This window comes from Sciurus carolinensis, chromosome 17 (genome assembly GCF_902686445.1).
Source record: "Sciurus carolinensis chromosome 17, mSciCar1.2, whole genome shotgun sequence".
Lineage (NCBI taxonomy): Eukaryota > Metazoa > Chordata > Mammalia > Rodentia > Sciuridae > Sciurus > Sciurus carolinensis.
In genome coordinates this window covers 41,887,945-41,909,854 of record NC_062229.1, presented here as the reverse complement: position 1 = coordinate 41,909,854, position 21,910 = coordinate 41,887,945, and the positions used below count along the sequence as shown (strand labels likewise).

General features: G+C 34.4%; 1 protein-coding gene across 1 annotated transcript in view; it reads right to left on the bottom strand.

The window, feature by feature from the left end:
• Ngly1 (N-glycanase 1) overlaps positions 1 to 21,910 on the bottom strand; it is a 55,801-nt gene that overhangs the window by 24,805 nt on the left and 9,086 nt on the right. The window contains exons 4-5 of the mRNA XM_047530541.1: positions 16,654 to 16,899; positions 6,578 to 6,743 (exon numbers count right to left, since the gene is read on the bottom strand). Of these exons, the coding sequence (XP_047386497.1) occupies positions 6,578 to 6,743; positions 16,654 to 16,899 (412 nt within the window). The remainder of the gene's footprint in view (positions 1 to 6,577; positions 6,744 to 16,653; positions 16,900 to 21,910) is intronic.

Below are 21,910 nucleotides of genomic sequence, written 5' to 3'. Positions count from 1 at the left end.
AACTAAATGTTCAAAATTCCTTCACTTATTACTCTTCGTATTCCTGTATCCTATTCTAAAACAGTGCCACTAACAGAACTTTTAGCAATGGAAATAATTTCACATTACACTGTCCAACAGGGCTGCCACTAACAACCTGTAGTTATTGTGTACCTGGAATGTTTTGAATGTGACTGAATAACTTAATTTTTAATTTCACGTAATTTAAACCAATTTAAATGCAAATACCCATTGTGGCTAGTGCTACAGTGTTTCCAAGAACCTCTGCAATCCCTTTGTTTTCAATCTCAGCTACCTCATTTCCTATCACACTAAAGTGCCTTTCAAGACTTGACCTCTTATCAAATTCCCAGGCCTATGTTTTCAACCTGGCAATTCAGAAGATGTACAACATATACCTCAAACTGGTCGCTTTTTTCCTTCAAACCCTGTTCTCATTGACACCTCTCATTTTCTAGTTACCTACATTCAAAATTAGACAGTCATCTTTGACATCCTCCTCATGTATACATAGCTCCTTTTAAAAAAAATGTTTAGTTGTAGATGAACACAGTACATTTTATTTACTTATTTTTATGTGGTGCTGAGGATCAAACCCAGTGTTCTACCACTGAGTTACAACCCCAGCCTCCTTATACCATATTTTCTATCACCAAAACAACTTTCATATCTGCCTTCTCCCCTGCAGTCTCCTTGTTCACACTCTTATGTAAATTCTATTTCTATCATGTTTCAATTCTCTCCATGCTCTCTTGATTTTTGTTCATCTTACAAACTATTAAAGATGAATCTTCTTTAACCACAGTTTTGATGTCCCTCATTAAAACTTCAACAGTTAAGCATATTTTGTGACTTCCTAAGAAACATTTTATTTCCTCTTTTCTGATGAATGAGTTATATATTGTACCGATTATATGCTCAATCACAGTAACAATATGGATTAGCTATTTGGCTAAGATATGTGATCTCTCTTAATTTCTTTGGTCCTTATTTTATATTTCAAACTTTATTAGAAATATCATTTGTTTCATATTAACTCTAATTCTTTTTGGAAAAATTAAAGACAAATTCAGTATCAATTGATCTACTTGAGACTGAAAATCAACCAAAATATGGTCTCAACCTATCTGCTCTGCCATTACTGCTTTACACACATCCTACCCTACACGTGGCCAAACTTTACTACTGTTCCCAAATAGCCTGCACTCTTCTGCCTTCACACATGCTGTTCACTACAACTTCCTGCACTGTTACGGCCTTTGACATCTCAGTTTATAAATCCCACTGATTTTCTTGGCCCTTAAGGAAAAGCCTGGTCTTTTACTGATATGTCATTCTACTCCACTACCAACTGATATGTTCCTTCTTTCCTATATCAGTTAAAACTTCTTAAGTGTGAAAAAGTATCTATATAGATCTTAAAAGTCATATTCCTATGTGATGAAGTTGTGAACTATTTATCTTCAACCCTATTTCCCACAAAACAAAACAAACAAAAACACACCCATGCAATTACATTTATAACAATTAAGAGGGAAAAATTCTGGGACAAATGTCAACAGGGATCATCAGTAGATTTTATGGGAAATGGACCTAAAGTCTAAACTAATGAACTTGAAGGGTTCTTAGTACACTGCCATGACCATTCCCATGGTGAGGACAAATGGACAAAAACATCAGGATAACCACACCATTCATCTGAGGCTCCTTTTTGTGGGATTCTTGTTCCTTAAGCTATTTCCTAAATGTTATTGGCCTAGAGAGAAAGAATGTACTGAACAAAACTAAAGCATTCTGTCTCTGACATATTTCTCCCAGCAATTTATTCATTTGGCAACATATTCTTTTTTCAATCTGCACTTCACATGTTACATTTTCTGGAACCTGCCTCACACCCAGTTGCTAATTTATTTTAATTCTCATTCCCTGTTCAGTTGCATCTTAAGGTAAGGCTACATTATTGTTTCTCTTCTGTATGGCCCAGACCAATGACTCAAACACAGAATGTATTCAGTAAGTACCTGATATATAGGCAATTATATAGGGTGTATAAAAGATGATATTACACTGAAGCATGAGCACATACTGATATACACTGTTACTTTATGTTAGGAAAAAAAAAACCTGTTACTATAAGAAGAAAAGAATGATTTCAAAGTCAGCAGAATTATGTCTAAGACTTAGGTCAGTCATCAAAAACATGGAAAATAGCACAGAGTAACACTAAAATACAAAGACCACCAAAATACAAGGGGAAGCAAATGACATATGGAAAAAGTGATGCAAAAGGCCAGGCATGGTGGTGCACTTCTATAATCCCAGCAGTTTGGGAGGCTAAGGCAGGAGGAACACAAGTTCAAAGCCAGCCTCAGCAACTTAGTGAGGCCCCAGGTAACTGAGACCCTGTCTAAAAATAAAAAGGGTTGAGAATGTGACTTAGTGGTTAGCACTCCTGGGTTCAATCCCTGATGCCCCCCCCCAAAAAAAGGTTAAAATAGGAAATAAATAAATAAATACAACCAAACTAACTCTCATAGGCATTTTCAGTTGCAGCTCTGGTTTCTTCCAAGAAGCCATCAAACTGAAAATCAATGACTGTTCCTGGAATCAAAAGAGAGCTGAGGTCACAGAGGCAAGGGTCACTCCCAAATCCTAAGAAACAGGCCACAGGCCAACTCAGAGAACTGTGGCCAAGATGTGCTTACCTGGATCTATAAATTTCTAGGAACACTTAAATGGTAACCCCTGCTTCCAAATACTGAGAATTGGTCTCAGGGTCTTGCATATGCTAGGTAAGCCCTCTATCACTGAGCTACATTCCCAGACACTTTTAAAACATTTTATTTTGAGACCAGGCTGGTCTCAAACTTGCAATTCTCCTGCCTCAGCCTCTTGGGTAGCTGGGATTACAGGTATGTGCCACTACCCAGCTTAAATGATAACACTGACAAAATGTAGAGTATGAGACTGAATATGGTCTAATTTGGGAATAAGAAATACAGTACTGGAAGAGTTTCCCACACTTCTGTGCATTTTGCTTTGGGGAACCTCAAGGGTCTCATAATAAACATAAAAGACTCCTTATGATTCTGAAAGAGAAGGGAAGAATAAGAATTGTGAACTATACCCAAAGTGTTCTACACAATTAAGGCCTAATATCCAGGGAAAAGGATTCTATGGGAGTATTAACTAAACTGGGGAAACAGCATTTCCCTGAATCTAGCCCCCAAAAGATTTCTGCTTTTTTTTTTTTTTTTTTTTTTAGATTTCTGTCTTAACCTATGAGGAAGAGAAGCTACGACATCAACAAGGGCAACACCCAGGGATAAAAGCTCACTAAAACACTGAGATTTAGTCCAAACACTATCGAGCCCCCCCCGTACTTTTTTTTAGATGCTGGGGATTAAACCAAGGATCTTGCACACCCTCCCAGTACCTTACCAATACTCCAACAAGGGCTCTAGTATGACCAGAGCACCACAGGCATATAAAGCCTGTGACACCTACAGCTGTAACATATGTTAAACATGGTCTTTGAGTCAGAGTAACATAAATCTTTACCCAAAAGGTCTGTTTACCTCAGCTCTTATTACCTATTATGATCAAATTTTAACAAAAAACTTTCAAAGTGTATTAAAAAGGTAAGGAAAAACAGTCTATGGAGACAAAGCAAATATTAGGGTCACTCAGATATAGCATATATTTTGGAATTAAAATAACCATCTTATATGTTTTATGTTTACATGGTTTATGTTTAAATGTTAAGAGTTCTAATGAAAAAGTAGATGACATATAAGAACAAATAAGTAATGTAAGTAGAGAGACAGAAACCCTAACAACAATAACAAAAAATCTGAGGGAAATGCTAGAAATTAAAAACACTGCAACACAAAAGAAAAATGCCTTTCATAGGCAGACTGGGAACAGTCAAGGAATCAATGAGCTTGAAGACAGATCAACAGAAACTTCCCAAAATGGAATGCAAAGGAAAAAGAAAGAAAAAGACACAGAACATTGTAGAACACTAGAAAAATTTCAAAATGAAACAGAACATCTAAAAACTCTGGCAACTGAAGCACAGAGATAAATGAAGGTAAAATAAAATGTACTGGCATATCAGAAGAAGAGAGAAGGAAGCATAAAAATATTTGAAGTAATAATGTCTAATAATTCTCAAAAGACACACAAACCACAGATCCAAGATGCTCAGAGAACATCAAAAAGGACAAATACAAAAAAATCTACACCAAGGCATATCTTGTTCAAGCTGCAGAAAAACAAAGACAAAGATCTTGAATGAGGAATAAAGACAAAATACAACAGACTTCTCATTAGAAAAAATGCAAGCAGAAAGAAAATAAAGTGAAATATTTGAAGTGTTAAAAGAAAAACCCACCAACCTATAATTCTATATCCTGGTGATATTATCCTTCAAAAGTGAGGAAGAAATAAATAAAACTTTATCAGGTTAACAAAAACTGAGGGACTTCACCTCCAGCAGACCTGCTGTGAAAGAAATATGGTAAGAAGTTCTTTAGGGAAAAGGAAAATGATATAGGTCAGAAAAAGTGGGTCTACATAAAGAATGAATAACAGAGAAGGAATAAGGGAAGGCACAATAAAAACATTTTTCTTATTCTTACTTGATCTAAAGCATGACTTTAACAATAGCAATAAACAGAAAGGCAAAATAAATGACAGCAACATCACAAGGGATAGGTGGAAAGAACTGGGACAATTCTTTTAAAAAGTACCTGCACTAGGGCTGGGGAGATAGCTCAGTTGGTAGAGTGCTTGCCTTGTAAGAACAAGGCCCTGGGTTCAGTCCCCAGCACCGCAAAAAAAAAAAAAAAGTACCTGCACTGTTAACATAAAGCAGTATAGTGTTTCTGAAGGTTGACTTAGTTAAAATTGTTTATTGTAAACCAGAGCAATCACCCACCCCCAATTTTTGCCCTAGAAAATGACTTAAGAGATAAGAACCCATTACATAAAAACTCAAAGTAAAAATACCGTAGTTGGAAAATTTAACAATTAAAATCCTAAAACCATCAATAACAACAAATATTCAACAACCAACCATCCAGTAACAATGACGATGAATGCAGCAGGCATTTTATCTGAGTTGCTTAAATGTACTATCTTATTAAAATTATCATTCCCATTTTCAATAGAAATTGAGGCATAGAGATTAAATTACTTGCTTGGTGAAACAGTAAGTATCAGCACTGACTTTATACAAACAATTTCAAAATCCACTCAATAATGTCTCTATTAACAAAAAGTCAATGATCTGATCATATGGATTAATTCTGAAAATGGTTTTTGTCAGATTCACTTTAAAATTCACTAATTTAAATTTACTAATAATGCTACCATCTGTTTCATGGGTTAAAGTTCTACTTTACCTAAAAACATTTCCATTATCAATGATTAAACTGAATATACATATTCAAGTTAAATAAAAAACAAAGAGCTTTCTAAAAGAATGCTCTTTGTCCAAAGAAGATACACAAATGACCAATCAACATTAAGGCAAATCAAAACTACCATGAGATACCACCTTACCCTTATTATGGCTACTATAAAAGGAAACAAACAAAACAAAACAACCCCAGAAAATAGTACATGCTGGATGGGATGTAAAGAAACTGAAAACCCTGGGCACTGAAGGAAAGAAAATGGTTCCGTTTCTATGGAAAAGGGTACAGCAGATCCTCAAAAAAATTAAAAATAAGAACTACAATATGATCCAGCAATTCCACCTTTGGGTATGTACCTCAAATAATTGAAACCAGGCTCTCAAAGAGATATCTTTATACCCATGTTCATGGCAGCATTGTTCACAACAGATAAAACATAAAAGTAATCTGAGTATCCATCAACAGGTGAATGAATAAACAAAATGTGGTATATATACATAATAGAATAATGTTCAGTCTTAAAATGAAGAAAATTCTGCAATGTTACAAAATGAATGAATCTTGAAGAAATTATGATAAGGGAAAAAAGGCCAGTCCCCAAAAGACAAATACTGCATTGATTCCACTTGTATGAGATATTTACAGTAGTCAATATTGTACAGACAGAAAGTAGAAAGGTGATTACCAAAGGTTGGAGGTGGGGGCGGGGGGGAATGGAACACAGGTGATCATTTTAATGGACACAGAGCTTCGGTTTTATAAGACAGAATTATGGAGCTAGATGGTGGTCATGGTTTTGTAACATCATGAATACATTTAACAGCACTAAACTCTATACTTAAAAGTGGTTAGAATAGTCTGTATATTTTATAATTTAATAATTTTCTTAATAAGTTAAGATATATCTATTATAATTATACTTCTTAAAAATCTATATAGTGGGCTGGGATTATAGCTCCATGGCAGATCACTTGCCTAGCATGTGTGAGGCACTGGGTTCATCCTCAGCACCACATAAAACTAAACAAAATAACAGCATAAAAAAATCTATATAGTAATGGGTTATTTACAGTGTATATAGAAAAAGGCACTTGTCCAGTATTTAATTAGCAATGATGCATATTTAACAATATAGTCTTATGGAAAATCACTACCTTTATCTAGTTTTCTAGCTCTGGACAACTTTTCTTGTGATTTCCTTTTTAGTTCTTTGACCGGAATGTAAGTCAATGCTTTCTCCTGGAGAACAGGATTTTCATAGAGTAGCACATGCTGAATGTTGGACTGAAGAACTTTTAGAATGGATGAATCAGCAGTAACCTAATAGAAAAAAAAAAAATTCTGAAATTAGCTTTTCACTATGTGCTACAAAAATGAAACATATTAAAACCTCTATGGTTCTGTGATTTCATAGAGTGAAATGGTATGGATTCACTGAGATACAATAATTATACCCCAAATATAATACCTTATAGCCACATTGGTTCAGAATCTAACATATATCTATATTTTCCCTCTAAATATATTACTTATATTACTGAGGACATATTTAAACAGGAATATGCAGAATTCTTGACCACTGCTTAAATCAAGATACTAGCAAAGGTGGCAAGATTTTAAGGGATTAGGAAATCTAGAAACTCCTAAAAGAGGAAAAGCAGATATGAATAGAATAAAGGAAGAACCAAGGCAACACACACCCCTAGACAGAGTGGTGATGAAAGGTCAAAAATGTTTTCAAAATAATTCCAAGATGGGGCTGTGGTTATAGCTCAGTGGTAGAGTGCTTGCCTAGCATGTGTGAAGCTCTGGGTTCAATCCTCAGCACCATATAAAATAAAGAATAAATAAAATAAAGGCACTGTGTCCATCTACAACTAAAAAAAAAATAAATAAATTAAATTCCAAGAGCAAAGGAGTCTTGGCACGTCAATGAGGGAAAAGCCAAAATGACTACATAATTTTCCTGCAGAGTCCCGCTGTTCTAATATTTACTTCAAGGTCTCTTTCTGCTGTTGGAATCTACAGCATATTCCTGTTTAAATATATCCTCAATAATATATTTAGAGGGAAAAAATATGCCTCTAAGCTGTGAGACTGCATGCTTAGGTTCCTAAAAGAAAAGGAGTAACCAACTTGTCAGGACCAGTTGCTTCTGACACTTTGTATCATGCTGCCTGCCTTGACCCCCCTTCAAGGTTGCTGGAAACAAATGCAATTATTTACATATAGGCAAGCAGGAACTGTCAAGTGCACATGGATCCACAAAAGCAACTCATACTGCTAAGGAGAGTTATTAGAATCAATATCAGAAGAACTAATCCTACAGCAATACCAGCAAAAATAAAAGACTGGGCTGAGATTGTGGCTCAGTGGTAGAGCACTAGCCTAACTGGTTTTGATCCTCAGCACTGCATAAAAAATAAATAAAGGTATTATATCCATCTACAATGAAAAAATGGAAAAAAAATTTTTAAACAGAAGATACTAAAAAAAGGGTACCTTCAGCATTTGAGATTTACTGTGCAGATGCTCCTTGACTTGAAGGGGTTATGTTCTGATAAACTTAGTCATAAATTAAAAATACCTTAACTTAAAAAAGCATTTAATATACCCAACCTACTGAACATTATAGTGTAGCAAGACAGTAGTTTGGAGCATAAGTTGTTTACCTTATGATGGTATGGCTGCCTGGAATCTGTAGATCACTGTCATTGCCACTGCCCATCATTATCACTAGCCCAAGAAAAGTCAAAATTCAGACTTCCAAGTATGGTTTCTACTGATTATGTATTGTATTTCTTTTGTACCATTGTAAAGTTGGAAAACCTTAACTCAAGCCATCTGTATTCAAAGACTCAATTACGGATCGTAGAAATAAAAATTTAAACACCAAAATGACGAAAGCGTAGATGATACCAAAAAGAACAAACAAAAGAGTTATCAATCAATCAGAAGACTTAGCAAAGGCATTTTCTAAGAATGAGACATAAAAAGAATAGACATTGAAAATAAATTCGTAAGTTTCCAAATCTGGTTAACAGGAATTCTAGAAAGAGGGTAGAAACAATGTAAGAAAGAAACTTCTCAAAGAAATAATAGAAGTAAATTTCATACAGTGAATAACCAGTATGAATGGAAAACTGTCGGGGTTTCGGCCGGACCCCTGGCCCTAGGTGTGGCAAGGCTAAGATGGCGCCTGGCAGGCTGCCAGTGCGGTTGGCTTTTGCATAAACAACTGACATTATTTTGAGGAAGTTCCAGGGATTGGCTAAGCTCCCTTATGGACAGTACAGGTCCACTGTATGCCTGCCTTTGCTGCCTGTATCTGTTAATGCTCTCCCCTCGTGCGAAAAATGCTGATTGGTTACTGTACTATAGATATTGAAGTGTAAGTTCCTCAAAGAGGAGAACAAAGAAAGAACTATGAGAAAGTAAGCGCGCAAAATAAAGAGCTCATAAAAGAACCAGGTTTGCGTCTCGTTTCTCTGCGGGCAGGGAGCGCGACAGAAAACAAAACAAAAATTGGGCATATATGGTGGCATCTCATCATTAAAAAAGAAATTTCTAAAAGCCATTAAGCAATAAGAAACATTATATGTAAAGAAGCAAAATTTTTGAAATTCTGAGAAAAAAATGACTACAACAGAATTCATGCCTAGCCAAACAAATCATACAGAACAAAATAAATATACTTTTAGATGTAGCATAACACAAAAAATGTCACTCCAAAAATCTTACCTAAAAGAATTATTAGGTAAATTAGTCAAAAAATATCATATACTGGGTTTAATCTCCAGTACCACTAAAAAATATGTAAATATGCAGCCTACATAAATAGTATAAATAAATAAGACACTCAAGAGTAGGAATGGGATTAAAAGTAATCAATTAAACAAACAAAAACTGGCAAAACTTAAGTTTTGATTGGTCTAAGTACCTAGTCACAACTGGAAATCAAAATCTCCCATTTTTGTTTTTTTTCATAAGCAAGGTGACAAAGGAGCAAAAAAATTTTTTTGAAAAAAATATAAAATTCAATATTTGCATTAGAAATTTTAGACCAATAATTAGAAAGTGAAAGGATGATGATTTTCTAACTCTTAAAGAGGGGAAATAATGGAAGAAAACTTGATTGAGCCAAACAAAACAAAAAGAGAAAAAAAAAGAAAAAAAATTAGCAGCACAAAATAAGGTTCAGAAATAAATTCAAACATATTAACAACTACAGTAAATGTGAACTGGTTAGATATACATATTAAAAGGTAGAGAGATCAATTAAAAAATGCAAACCATTGTCAAATACAGTAAGTAAGCACTGGGACGGATGTAAGACAGAAAAAGCATTACATGACAGAACTACTACTGTAACTCAACAAATATTTGTCTGTGTGAATGTGTTAGATATTGGAAAAATAATGGAGATCAAAATAAACAGGGACATTACCTTCAAAGAGCAAGCAATCTATGAATATATACTAATACAACAAAGTTCATTTACTCAAATATTTATTGATCCTCTATTTGCTAGGTATTGGGGATATAATGTAAGTTAAATAACTGTATTCACAGATATATAAGCATTATAAAGCAAATACAAAGGGTAAAATGAGACTTTACAACTGGGGTTCTATATACAGACTTCCCTAAAGAAATGACATCTGTGGTAAAATATAAAGGAAAAGAAAAGGTTAACAGAGAGAAAGGAAAAAGACCACTCCTGACAGAATAATCAAGGGAAGGCAGCTGGAGAGCATGTACATAGGAGGATACACTTGGCATAGTTTGAAGGCTCAGAGATATTAAGGTATTCAGTACACAGAGTAAACACTAAGGGGAAAATGGTGGAAAGGGAAATTTGAGGATAAGATTGGGTTGAGAAATGGCTAGATCTCTCTGGTCTCTTTCCATTATAATAAAAGACATTAAAGAGATTTAAGCAAGGGAATAAAAGGATCTGATATGTATTTTTTTGGAATACCACTCTACCTTTTATATGGAAAAAGGGGACATCAGAAAATCTGAGAGGGGCTTATTGGAGAACTCCAAGAAAGGTGGGGGCTTAAACTAGAGTACTCATATAATACTGTCAGAAAAAGTGAATGGACATTAAAAAAAAAAAAAACCTTAGAAGTAGAATCAAGAAGCAGTTAGAAAAGGAGTGAAATATGTCAGGGATGATCCACAGATTTTTGACATGAGCAACTGGATCAGTAGTTGAATCACTTATAGTAGAAAATGACCAAATGAGCTAAAGATACTGAGTGGTCAAGTAAAATTAAACTGAAATAAATCCATTAAATTTGGCAACAGTGGAGACCACTGATCTTAATAAGTACAGTCTTGTAATAAATAGTGTTAACAAGGAAAGCAAGTTTCAAAAGACTGAGTTGTACAAGTGGTGTTTCAGAGCGGGTTAAGTGCACCAAAGTGGTACCAAGGAGGGTGGGAATAAATTCTCTAGCTTCATTTGCTTTTAGTTGACTTAAAAATCACTGATTTGGGATATCACACAGCTGGGAAATACATTAGTTTCCCATTATCTTTACTGTACCAGAACACCTCTAATGTGTGGGTTATGATGATAGCAGTCGACTAGGTTACTCTTCAGGAACCTGAAGTGTGCTTCTGCTGAATATTGATGGGTGACTAGAATAGGATGAAAAGGCTTAGCATCTCTGTTTTTATACTGTGTCTGTCTCCTTTCTAAGTTTAACCTTTGAAGGTCAGATTCTACTCAGCCCTGTAAGAAGACATGTTGATCTTTCGAGAAGTGTTTTGTCTAAAACTATAATAATATAATAACATAGGGTTAACTTGACCTAGACTTGTTTCATCTCTCTAAAGTCCCCTCTCCCCATCAAAGATAAAGACACCTACCAGCCACAGTGACTGGAAACATTACACCATGAAGGGAGTAAAAAAAAGGGGGCACCTATTCCCAGAAAAGACATAAATATTTTTGCCCATTATAGCCCCTGACTCCCTCATTAATCCTACTCTATTTATAATCCCTCAATTCCCTGAAATTGAGAAGTTGCCTTGTAAGCACAGGTTCCCACTCTTCCATTCTTTAGTCACTGAATAAAGCTTTTCTTTCTTCCCTAGTCCCAGGGACCTTGGTTTTTCCATGGGATGAGCCTCACAACCTGGGTTTGGTAACAAGTATAGAACAGTTCACTGGGATGTGGGAAAAAAATATCTGAACTTTTATTTGTTTTTTTTTTTTTTTTTTTGTCCAAAAAATAAAGCAGTTACATTATAATAATAGTTAATATGTGGATTAATAGTGGCTCCCTCACAGATTGGAGAAGCTACTCTGAGGAAGGGAGAAAATGCCACAAAATAGAGGGGGTTCAAAGTAACATGCTCAATGGCATGTTCACTCTTCCTTTTGCAGTTATCATGTTACAAAGTTTTGAAGTTCAAATGTGCCTGGTTAAATGGATTATAGATTATATGATGTAGTTTTCACTAAGCCTCAACGATGGCTTAAACAGATTATAAAGAACTATGGGATGAGTTGGATGGGGTGGCACATGCCTGTAATTCCACAACTCAGGTGGTTGAAGCAGGAGGATCTCAAGTTCAAGGCCGGTCTGGGCACTTTAGCAAGACCTTGTCTCAAAATAAAACTACAAAAAGGACTGGGGATGTAGTTCAGTGGTAGAACATACACCTGGGTTCAATCCCCAGCACAGCAAACAAACATCCCAAACCCCAAAACCACCACCACAACAAAACCCCTAAAAACAGAAGGGATGAATGCCAACTGCAGACAGAAGAAATCTGATACTAATTTGGTGAAAAGAAATACAGGGAATTTACATGGAGAAGAATATGCTTCTTTAGCAGAACTGATATTAAAGCCAGAAAAAAAGTTTACATTTTTATTCAGAATTTTTATAAAAATGAGGTATTTAAAGTGGTATCTTTTTCTTATATGCAGATTTTCATTTACTGAAAGGGTAAGAACTCATCCAGAGTATTTTTATTTCCAATTTAATCCTTTTCAATCTGGAAATTACCTCATTCATTGTGGTTTTAATGGCATCCAAATGATCTTGAACAATCGTTTATTTTCTTGCCTTATTTCTTTACATATTCATTGGCACAACTCTGAAAACAACTAAGCCATAAAAATAGAAGGTTGCTGATTGCATGGCGATTACAGCAGCTGGGTAACCATGTACTAATGCTACATAAGGCAGCAGTTAATTGCCTGACAGAATAAAAGTTATTTGGAGTATAAATGGTAGTTTAAAATGTGAAATCTGTTTTAGAGACATTTTCTTCACTAATCATACTTCCAATTATTTTGGTTTCTGATGTGAGATATATTTAAGCCTTTATAAGAAAAGTTCAATGCATGTAATTCTGTCAAATCATGTGATATCATCAGTGGAAGATGGATTAGTAAATTTACTTCTTTGATAAAGGAGCAAGGCTTTATAAGCCCACTAGTCCTCTTTCAACCTTTATGCATCTTTTATTTTTGTGACTTTTAAATTTAAAGTCTGTTTTTAAACAAAGGATCTATCTAATAATACATTTTAAATGACCTTTTTAATCAACTTGGAATTCAATAAACTTATTTCTTACCAAAAAAACTTCTTTTCCTATTGATAAAAGTAATAAATGTTGTTGCAAAACATTCTGGAATGGTACAAATAATATGAAATAACCCATAACTTCACTACTCAGAAGAAATTATGGTTATGTCCATGTAGTGCTCTCTAAACCTTCTTGTTTTGCACATATATGTATGTATGTTTCTATTTTTATTACTTTCTAAAGGGCACAGACAGTGATGTAGCTGGGAAAGTAGATCCATATTCAAGGGAGAATGGGGGAGATCTCAAAAGAAAACAACCTTTGGGGTAAAGCAAGGAATACACATTCAAGGGAGAATGCGGGTTTATCTCTAGAGAGACAGATGCATGTTTTAAATAGGAGAAATTGAAATGTTACACACATATACACTATTTATGTAGTTTAATTTTAGAATTCTCGGTTTATATTTTTCCCATATAATAATGCTTTCCATCTCAAAACAGCCAATATCATTTTTTACAGATGCTAAATATGCCAATATAAGGACATACTGCAATTTAAACAATCCCCTAATGAAGAGCATATAGGTATTACTTTAAGAGTGGTAGTTTCACAAACAAGAAACTGAACATTTAAATGTTATGACCAAACAGAAGATTTCTTCTCTTATAAAGATTCAGACTAAAATGCTGCCTTATTATTGATTTATGAGGCAAAATTAGTTTAAAAATTAACTAGCTTGGTAGGGACATGGCTTAGAGGAACAATGCTTGCCTAGCATGTGTGAAGTCTTGAATTCAATCCTCAGCACTGCAAAAGCAAATGAAAAAACCCCCAAACAAAAACAAGTTCATTTTATTTTTGATCAGTACTGTCAATACTATATTCTTTTAAAAATTTCAATGAAATAATCACAAATTATAATTCTTTTAAATAAATACATGCCAATATGCCTCACAGACAACTGTAACTGAGAGTTCATAAAAAATTCCTAATTTTGTATACATTCTAAAAGTAGTCATGTGTCAAATAATAGCATACATTTGGACTGTGTAAACAGCTGAATACATATTTTAAGCAAATCATAATTCAGAATGCTTTCAATTTAGACAAAATCATAAAACTGGAAATAATGCATCCAATATTCTGGAACTCTGTAACTTTTAAAAATTGTTTTTGCTGTTTTGAATCTTAAAGAAAAAGCACTAAAGCATATTTCAACAATGACTATCATTCTTGATTTATATTTTCAAAATTTTGCTTGATACAGTTGTAACCAAAGAAATACAATTACACAAGTTCATCAGGATTTATCTAGTTTATATACAGGTTAAATGTTTAAATCTCTCTCTTGCTCCCTGACTTTGATCCATCATAACCTTATTTAGTGTCCCACTCAAGATGGGCAAGGCAGGAGGAAAATAACTATTAAGTTCTATATGGCAGCAACTAATGGTGATTAAAAGTTTAAATAGCAAAATACTTTAAAGAATATGTATACTGAACCACAATAAATGCTGGCAAGGTTGTAGGGAAAAAGGTACCTGAACATTTTGGGGGGGACTGCCGACTAGTACAACCACTCTGGAAAGCAGTATGGAGATTCCTCAAAAAACTAGGGATTAAAGTATGATTCAGCTATCCCACTCCTTGGTATTTTTCCCATAGATCTATAATCAGCATACTGCAGCGATATGGAACCAACCCAGATGTCCATCAATAGATGAATGAATTAAAATAAGAATGAAATCATGGCATTTGCTGCTAAATGGACAGAAAAGGGGACTATCATTTAAGTGAAATAAGCTAAACTCAGAAACTCAAAGGTAGAATGTTTTCTCATATGTGAAAGCTAGAGTAAAATAAAGGAAAGGGGGAGGGAAGGATAGGATAAAATAAAAAAAGTCAAATATGAATTAATAGACAAGTGAAAGGAAGTCAAGTAGAGTACTGGAAGGAGATGGGAGACGGGAGAGAAGACAGGAGGGAAAAGGGGTGGGAAAACAGGGTGATCAATGAACTGAAATTGATTTCCACAGAGGTGTAAGTTTGTTGGGATGAACCCAACTACTATGTATAACTATAAACCTCTTAAAAAAAAAATAAAAAGGCACAGCAACCTAGTACCTTTAAATGGTTCTTATACATATCATGAATTATTTACATTTCTTGTGTTGTTCAATTTGTTTCTCCAACAAAATTTTAAGATCCCTGCAGACTATATAATTATTTGTTTTTATGTGCCACACTCCCTCACAGTGACTTGCTCAATACTTATTCGCCTAAGATGAAAAATTACACAAAGTATAAAAATATATTGCATTACTGGAATCCAACTTGATGGTGACCTATTATTTCTCTAAATAAACTGTTACAGATATGTGGAAAAAAATGTATATTCCAGGGATCCTATAAAAAAACAAGAGTCATTCAATTTTTTCCAACTCCTTTACGGAACACAGAAAAAAATATTTTGTTTCCAGGACTGGAGAAGTAAGAGTTGATAAATAATAGACTATTAATCGCATACATCTCTGAGAAAGCTTATTTTCTTCCAAACTATAGAGTTAGTTTTGGCAATAGAATGACCTTATGTTTTTTAATGGTGCCCAGGTTAATTGCAAGGGTAAGAAGCAAAAAAAGGAACGTTAAAGATGATTTAGGAAATATAAAGAGATTTCCTGAGCCAGAACACTAACAAAATACAACTTAGTTCAGGAAAGATATTTTGTAAAATAAAATGTGGTCAAGTTTTTTTTGGGAGAATACTTATTGAGCTCTATCAGAAGGAATTTTTATAAAAGAATATTTTCTAAAAAATGGATCATTTAGGCTTATAAAGAATATCTGTAAGATACCCAAAATCAATTTCAGTTCTTTGAAGTATACATCTATGTATGCCAATAACTAAACTTCACTAATTTTCCAGCATCCACTATTAATATATGAATACATTTTTATTTACCTAAAATTCAAATAAATTAATTTTTCATTTAGTTAAGATGTTGACAATGGTTGGGCTGTTGGAATTAATAATTCTCATGGCAAATAACAGTAGGTAAAATTTGGATTAGAAACATCAATGCAATAAGCTGGGTGTGATGGCACACACCTTTAGTTGCAGCAGCTTTGGAGACTGAGGCAAAAGTATTTCAAGTTCAAAGTCAATGTGGGAAACTTAGTGACAACATGTTTCAAAAGAGAATAAAATAAAATAAAAAAGGCTGGGTATGTGACTTGGTAGTAGAGTGTGTGCCTAGCATGTGTGAGCCAAACCCCAGCACCACCAAATAAAAATGTCAATGAATTAAAGAAAATTTAATTTGATGGTGATACTCCTATTCAGCAAGTCCATTTGTTTTAAGATAAAAAATGCTAATTTGTATATGATTTAAGTCCTAAGGCAAGATAACAGGTATATTTATAAATGATAAAGAAACCTCAGAAGCAATAAGTCACAAGTTTTAAAATATAAATAAAAGAAAGTTATTTCTTCTTCTACTTCTGCACAAATTTGAAAATTTTAAAGCACTGAAGAAATCTGGATATGTTAGAATTATAAGAACCAAGAATATCTGAGCCATAAATTCAGGAATAAATCATAACATATTCTAAAGCTTTTGCTGTTTCAACACTTTGAGAGAATGGTTAAAAAAAGATTTAATTCTAACATTACCTTTGAAGCAGAGGGTAGATTTGATGACTGCCCTTGATGGTCCCCTGTGTGTTGGGTTACCCCATTAGGATCTGAAGACTGTGTTGTAGGAAGCTGGGTACTGGTTGCAGGTTGCTGAGATGATTCTACTTTGAGGCTCTTACTTGATCCATCCAATCTACTACTTCTCTCTAGGGCAATCAGGTCACGAATTTTTTGTAGTTGTTCAACTGAAGCTTTTTTAGGAAATATAAGATGTGTTTCTCCCTGGAATGGATAAAATTGGGAAAAATTTCAATCTTTGTTTTATACTGATATATATCATAAAGACAATTATAATGATTTGGATACGAGGTGTTCCCTAAAGCTCTTGTGTTAATACAGGAATATTCAGAGGTGCAATGTTTGGATTATGAGAGCTATAACCTAATCAATTCATCCTAGTTTAAATGTACTAACTGGGTAATTACTGCAGGTAGGTAGGGCATGGCTGGAGGAGGTAGGTCTCTGGGGGCAAGCCCTGAAAGAATTGATCTTTCCTGAAGTGACATTTCCCTCTCTCTGCTTCCCAGCCACCAAGAGTTGAACAATTTTCCTCCAACATGCCCTTTGGTCTAATACATCAATGAATGCATCATATTTTAACAACTGTGTTTTTTTTTTTTTAACCATAACAACTCTTTTTTAATACAAAGCTAGATAATGCCTAAACCCACACCAGAAAATTAAGAAAATTTGTCTTCTTGTTAGTAAATAACACTCAGCTTGTTTAATACAGTTCAAAAGACCTTTAGAAAAATATCTTATCTTTTTGGAATAAGAGTTGCAAAATACATATTCCTAGTCCCTACGAAATAATAACAATAGTAGAGAAAGAGTCATACTAAAGGAGCAATAAGAATTTATATAACACAGCAGGATAACTATGGTTAACTGAATTATTGTTTTATTAATTATTAATTAATTGACAATTAATTGACTACTTCAACAAATTAGCTAAAAGAAAATTTTAAATGTTTCCAAAACAATGAAATGATACTTGTCTAAGGTAATAGATATGTCAATTACCCTGATGTGATCATCACACCCTGTATACACATCAAAATGTCACACTGTATCACATAAACATGTGTAATTACTATGTCAATTAAAAATTAAAATATACTTTAAAAGGAAGTTATATAAGAGCCTAACGACTCTTCTAAATTCAAGTCTTTAAAGACTAGCTTTGAAGTATTCACTAAGAGTCAATTCAAAACTGGATTATTTTGCAATGCCGGCAAAATCCAGAGCTTTGCACATGTTAGACAAGTGCTCTACTATTGAGCTTACAGCCCATATCTATTTTTATTACTAACAATAATAAAAATGTGGTCTAAACAAAACAAAAACATACTTTTAGAATCATTCAATGAATACCCATAGTATAATCAGAAGGCTTTAAGATGAAATAAATATACTAAACACACAATTAAAATAGTTGGCAAATTATAAAACCAAGAAAACAGTGAAATGAAAACATACTCACGTTTCAAAGTGCTAAGAACCTACAGTGATAAAATAATAATTTTGCCAACTGCAAATGAGACACAAGGTTTTTGCATTATGTAGTATAGAAAGACTTGTAGATGGTGAGCATTTTAAAAAAGCTAGAAGAGGTCAGCAAAGTCCATGTGTTATCCACAATAGCTTAAAAAACAAACAAAAAATAAAAACAACAACAACAAAACACTGCTATCATTTGTGTTAAAGAGTTATAGGTACTATGCAAGCATTTTATATACATTATCTCAAAGATTTTTCACAATCACACTGAAACCACCCTGTTATGCTTATCTTCACATTTTTTATGAAAATATGAAGGTTTAGAGAAGTTAAATAACCTACCTGATGCTACAGAATAACTAGCAGAGCAAGGATTCAAACTGAATGATTTTTTTTTTTTTTTTGGCTGTACTGGGGATTGAACCAGATGTGCTCTATCACTGAACTATATCCCTGAATCTTTTTATTTTTTATTTCGAGACAGGGTCTCATCAAGTTGCCATGCTGGTCTCAAACTTGCAGTCTCCCCACCTTATCCTCCCAAGTTGCTGGTTCAAACAGTATGATCTTAATTGTTTTGCTATAATTGACCCCATCTTAGACTGAACAGAGATCAAAAACCATAAGTTGCACAAACAGTGCAAGAGATGAACAAATAGAGAACATATCTACAACTTTGATAATTACATACAAAATGCTTGGCAAAAATTCACACACAATGATGTTTCCAACATAGAAACCAGGGGTAAGGGAACTGGGGAGAGGGTACATGGGTACAATGCTATAATTAGGAGAAATAAATTCTAATGTTCTATGGCAAAATAACAGTTGATAACAATGTATTGTAATATCTCAAAATAGTTAATGTACACACCATATAGATGTGAGAGGTTAAGGTAATGGATATACTAATTACCCTGATTTGATCATTACCTGATTTACATAGCAATTGAGATATCACATGGTACCTTATAAAAATATACAATTATCATGTATCAAATAAAAAATAAGATTAATAAAAATTGTTTAAAAAAAGGAAACACTTCATATCTTATGCTGAAGCCTGGGAAGAGACTAGATATGTGGCTTCCAGATACGGAGACATCTGATCGCACACTGTTAGCTTAGCAGCATTGAGAAAGGTGGGTAAACAGGTTATGGAAGGAACTAAAGGAGTTGAAATTGAACTCTACTACCAAAAAGAAATTTGGTGAGATTTTGAATTGAAATATGAAAAACAGCAGGTCAGGTATCTGGATGTAGCTCTCAGTCCACACCTAAGAGAGGGCACCAGTAAGATAGAGATGCTGCTCTTGCCCTGCCCCTGCCCTGCTCCTTTTCTTTCCGTGCTTCACAATCAGTCCTCAAAGAATATATAGGTGTGGCCAAAAGTTTAACTAAGAGCACCATAATTTCAGAAAAGGGCAAAAATACAGGTTTAATGCAATAGATCCAAGAACATTTTAAAAAGTCAACAAGAATTCCAGGATTCAACAAACTTGAATTTTTGCTGAGACAATTTTCACTGCAGATAATTCTTAATCATAGGTAGTGATTCCTTCCTTGCTTAGCAAACCTTGCCCCTGTTCATTAAATGCTGGCAGTATCTTTCAGATATTAAGACAATACAAACTGCCATCACAAATCTCTGATGATCCATCTTCACTGGAGTGAGGAAGAGGGTGCAGGTGGAAAGCAGGTATGGCTCCTGTATGAGAACCATTCTACTAAGCTAAACTACAGGGTCATATTTCCATTTGGATCCAGTCTTTCTCAACCTTGTTTTCACAATTTTCATTAAAATGAATCAGCTTCAGAGACAAGAGGGTCTACAAGTGTCTAGGACTGTAACATTCAGTTGCAAATTTCAGGGTAGATCTTATATTCATACTTAAAAATTAAACGAATTGGGGCTGGGGAGATAGCTCAGTTGGTAGAGTGCTTGCTTTGTAAGCACAAGGCCCTGGGTTCGATCCCCAGCACCCCCAAAAAAAAAAAAAAAATTAAACGAATTTATTTTTGGTAGTAGAGTTTACTTTCTGCTCCATTAATTCCTCTCACTATGTAGTCCCCCTGATAAAACATTTATTTAATATTATGTCCTGATATGTGAAGTTTAAAGATAATGTATTTTAAGAACAAATCATTTTTATCAAAACATGCCAACCTTTTCTGAAATTTTAACTCTATTTGCATCAAATACAACACCAATTCTCAGAATAGTTTTTTATCTGGCACCAGGATGACCTACCATCTAGTCTGCCAGAGATGGGTTTTCTGGTATATAGAAACTTCAGTGTTAAAACCAGGACAGAACTGGGCAAACTAGGGCAGTTGGTTACCCTACCTGGCACTCAAACATCTTTAGAATGAAAGACAAATTTGATCCCAAATCTGTGACACATTCAACAATGAGATATGGGTACAGTCTACAGCTGTCAACTATCCAATTTTCCTACCTAATTTGAGTTTCAATATCTGCATCCCCTTGAACAAATCAGTGATGCTCTCATTTTTCTCCCTCTATAGTTTCAAATTCTCTATGTCTGGATGTCTCTGTATTCTATAATCAGGTAACACCATAACTTACATCCCCAGCCCAAACCCTTGTTAAGAGTAGTATACTCATATATCTAACTGCCTAATACCTGTACATGAATAGTATTTAACGGACAAGTAGTTACACTTGTCCAAAACAAAGGTAGTGACTCCTCTCCTGAAACCTGCTCTCCAAGAATTTTCCATCTCGATTAAATGGTATTCCTGTCCACTTAGTTTCACAAACCAAAACCTTTAAGTCTCTGATTCCTTCCCTTCCTCACACCCCACATCCAATTCAACAACTTGTTGATTCCATTACAAAAAGAAATCCTATATCCATTGATTTCTCCCCATTTCCACTGCTATCAGTACTTAATTCAACAGATACTGAATACCTAATGTTTAAAAGCACTATTCCAGGAGCTAACAACACAGGTAACAAAAAAATACTCAAAGTGCTGTCCTCAAGGAACTTTTACAAGTCACTATGATCCCTTATGTAAACTAATAAGTTTTCTAACTGGTCTTCCTGCACCATCCCTTGCCCCTATTCCCAAAAAGCCAGAATATTCCCTTTAAAATACCTAGAAAAATCTTTAAAAAAACATTCTTCCCTGCTTAACACCTTTCACTGTTTTTGTATCTTAGAATAAAGTTCAGTGTTTACCACAGTTCTCAAACCCTATTTTGGTTCCTGCCTGCCTACCTCTGTAACCACTTTGGGTCACAGCTACTCCTACTAGAAATCCTTTGCATATGTTAATCCTTCTGCCTGAAAAGTTTCAAGTACCTGAGCTGCTTCTTGTCATTCAGTTCCTGGCTTTTCTCATCAGAGGCTTTCAAGACCATTATTATGTAGCTGTCTGCCATTCTAGTCATTTCTTTTTTTTTTTTATTCCATTACCCTGAGCTTTCTTCTTCACACTTCTCTTCGAGTCCATGTCTACTGTCTAATCTACTAGAATACAAGTTCCATGTATACTTGGATCATATATGCTTACTACTGTTTCATCAGAGCCTGGAATAGAGTCTGGGAGGAAAGCAGAGACAAGAAAAAAGTGAATCCTATAGTAGCTCAAAGTATCTCTTAAACAATTCGGCAGTCAGACTGCTACAGACAAGACAACTGAATCTCCATAATCTGATTCAACTGTTAAGGATATGCAAAGAAAATTCATAATCTTCTTCCTTT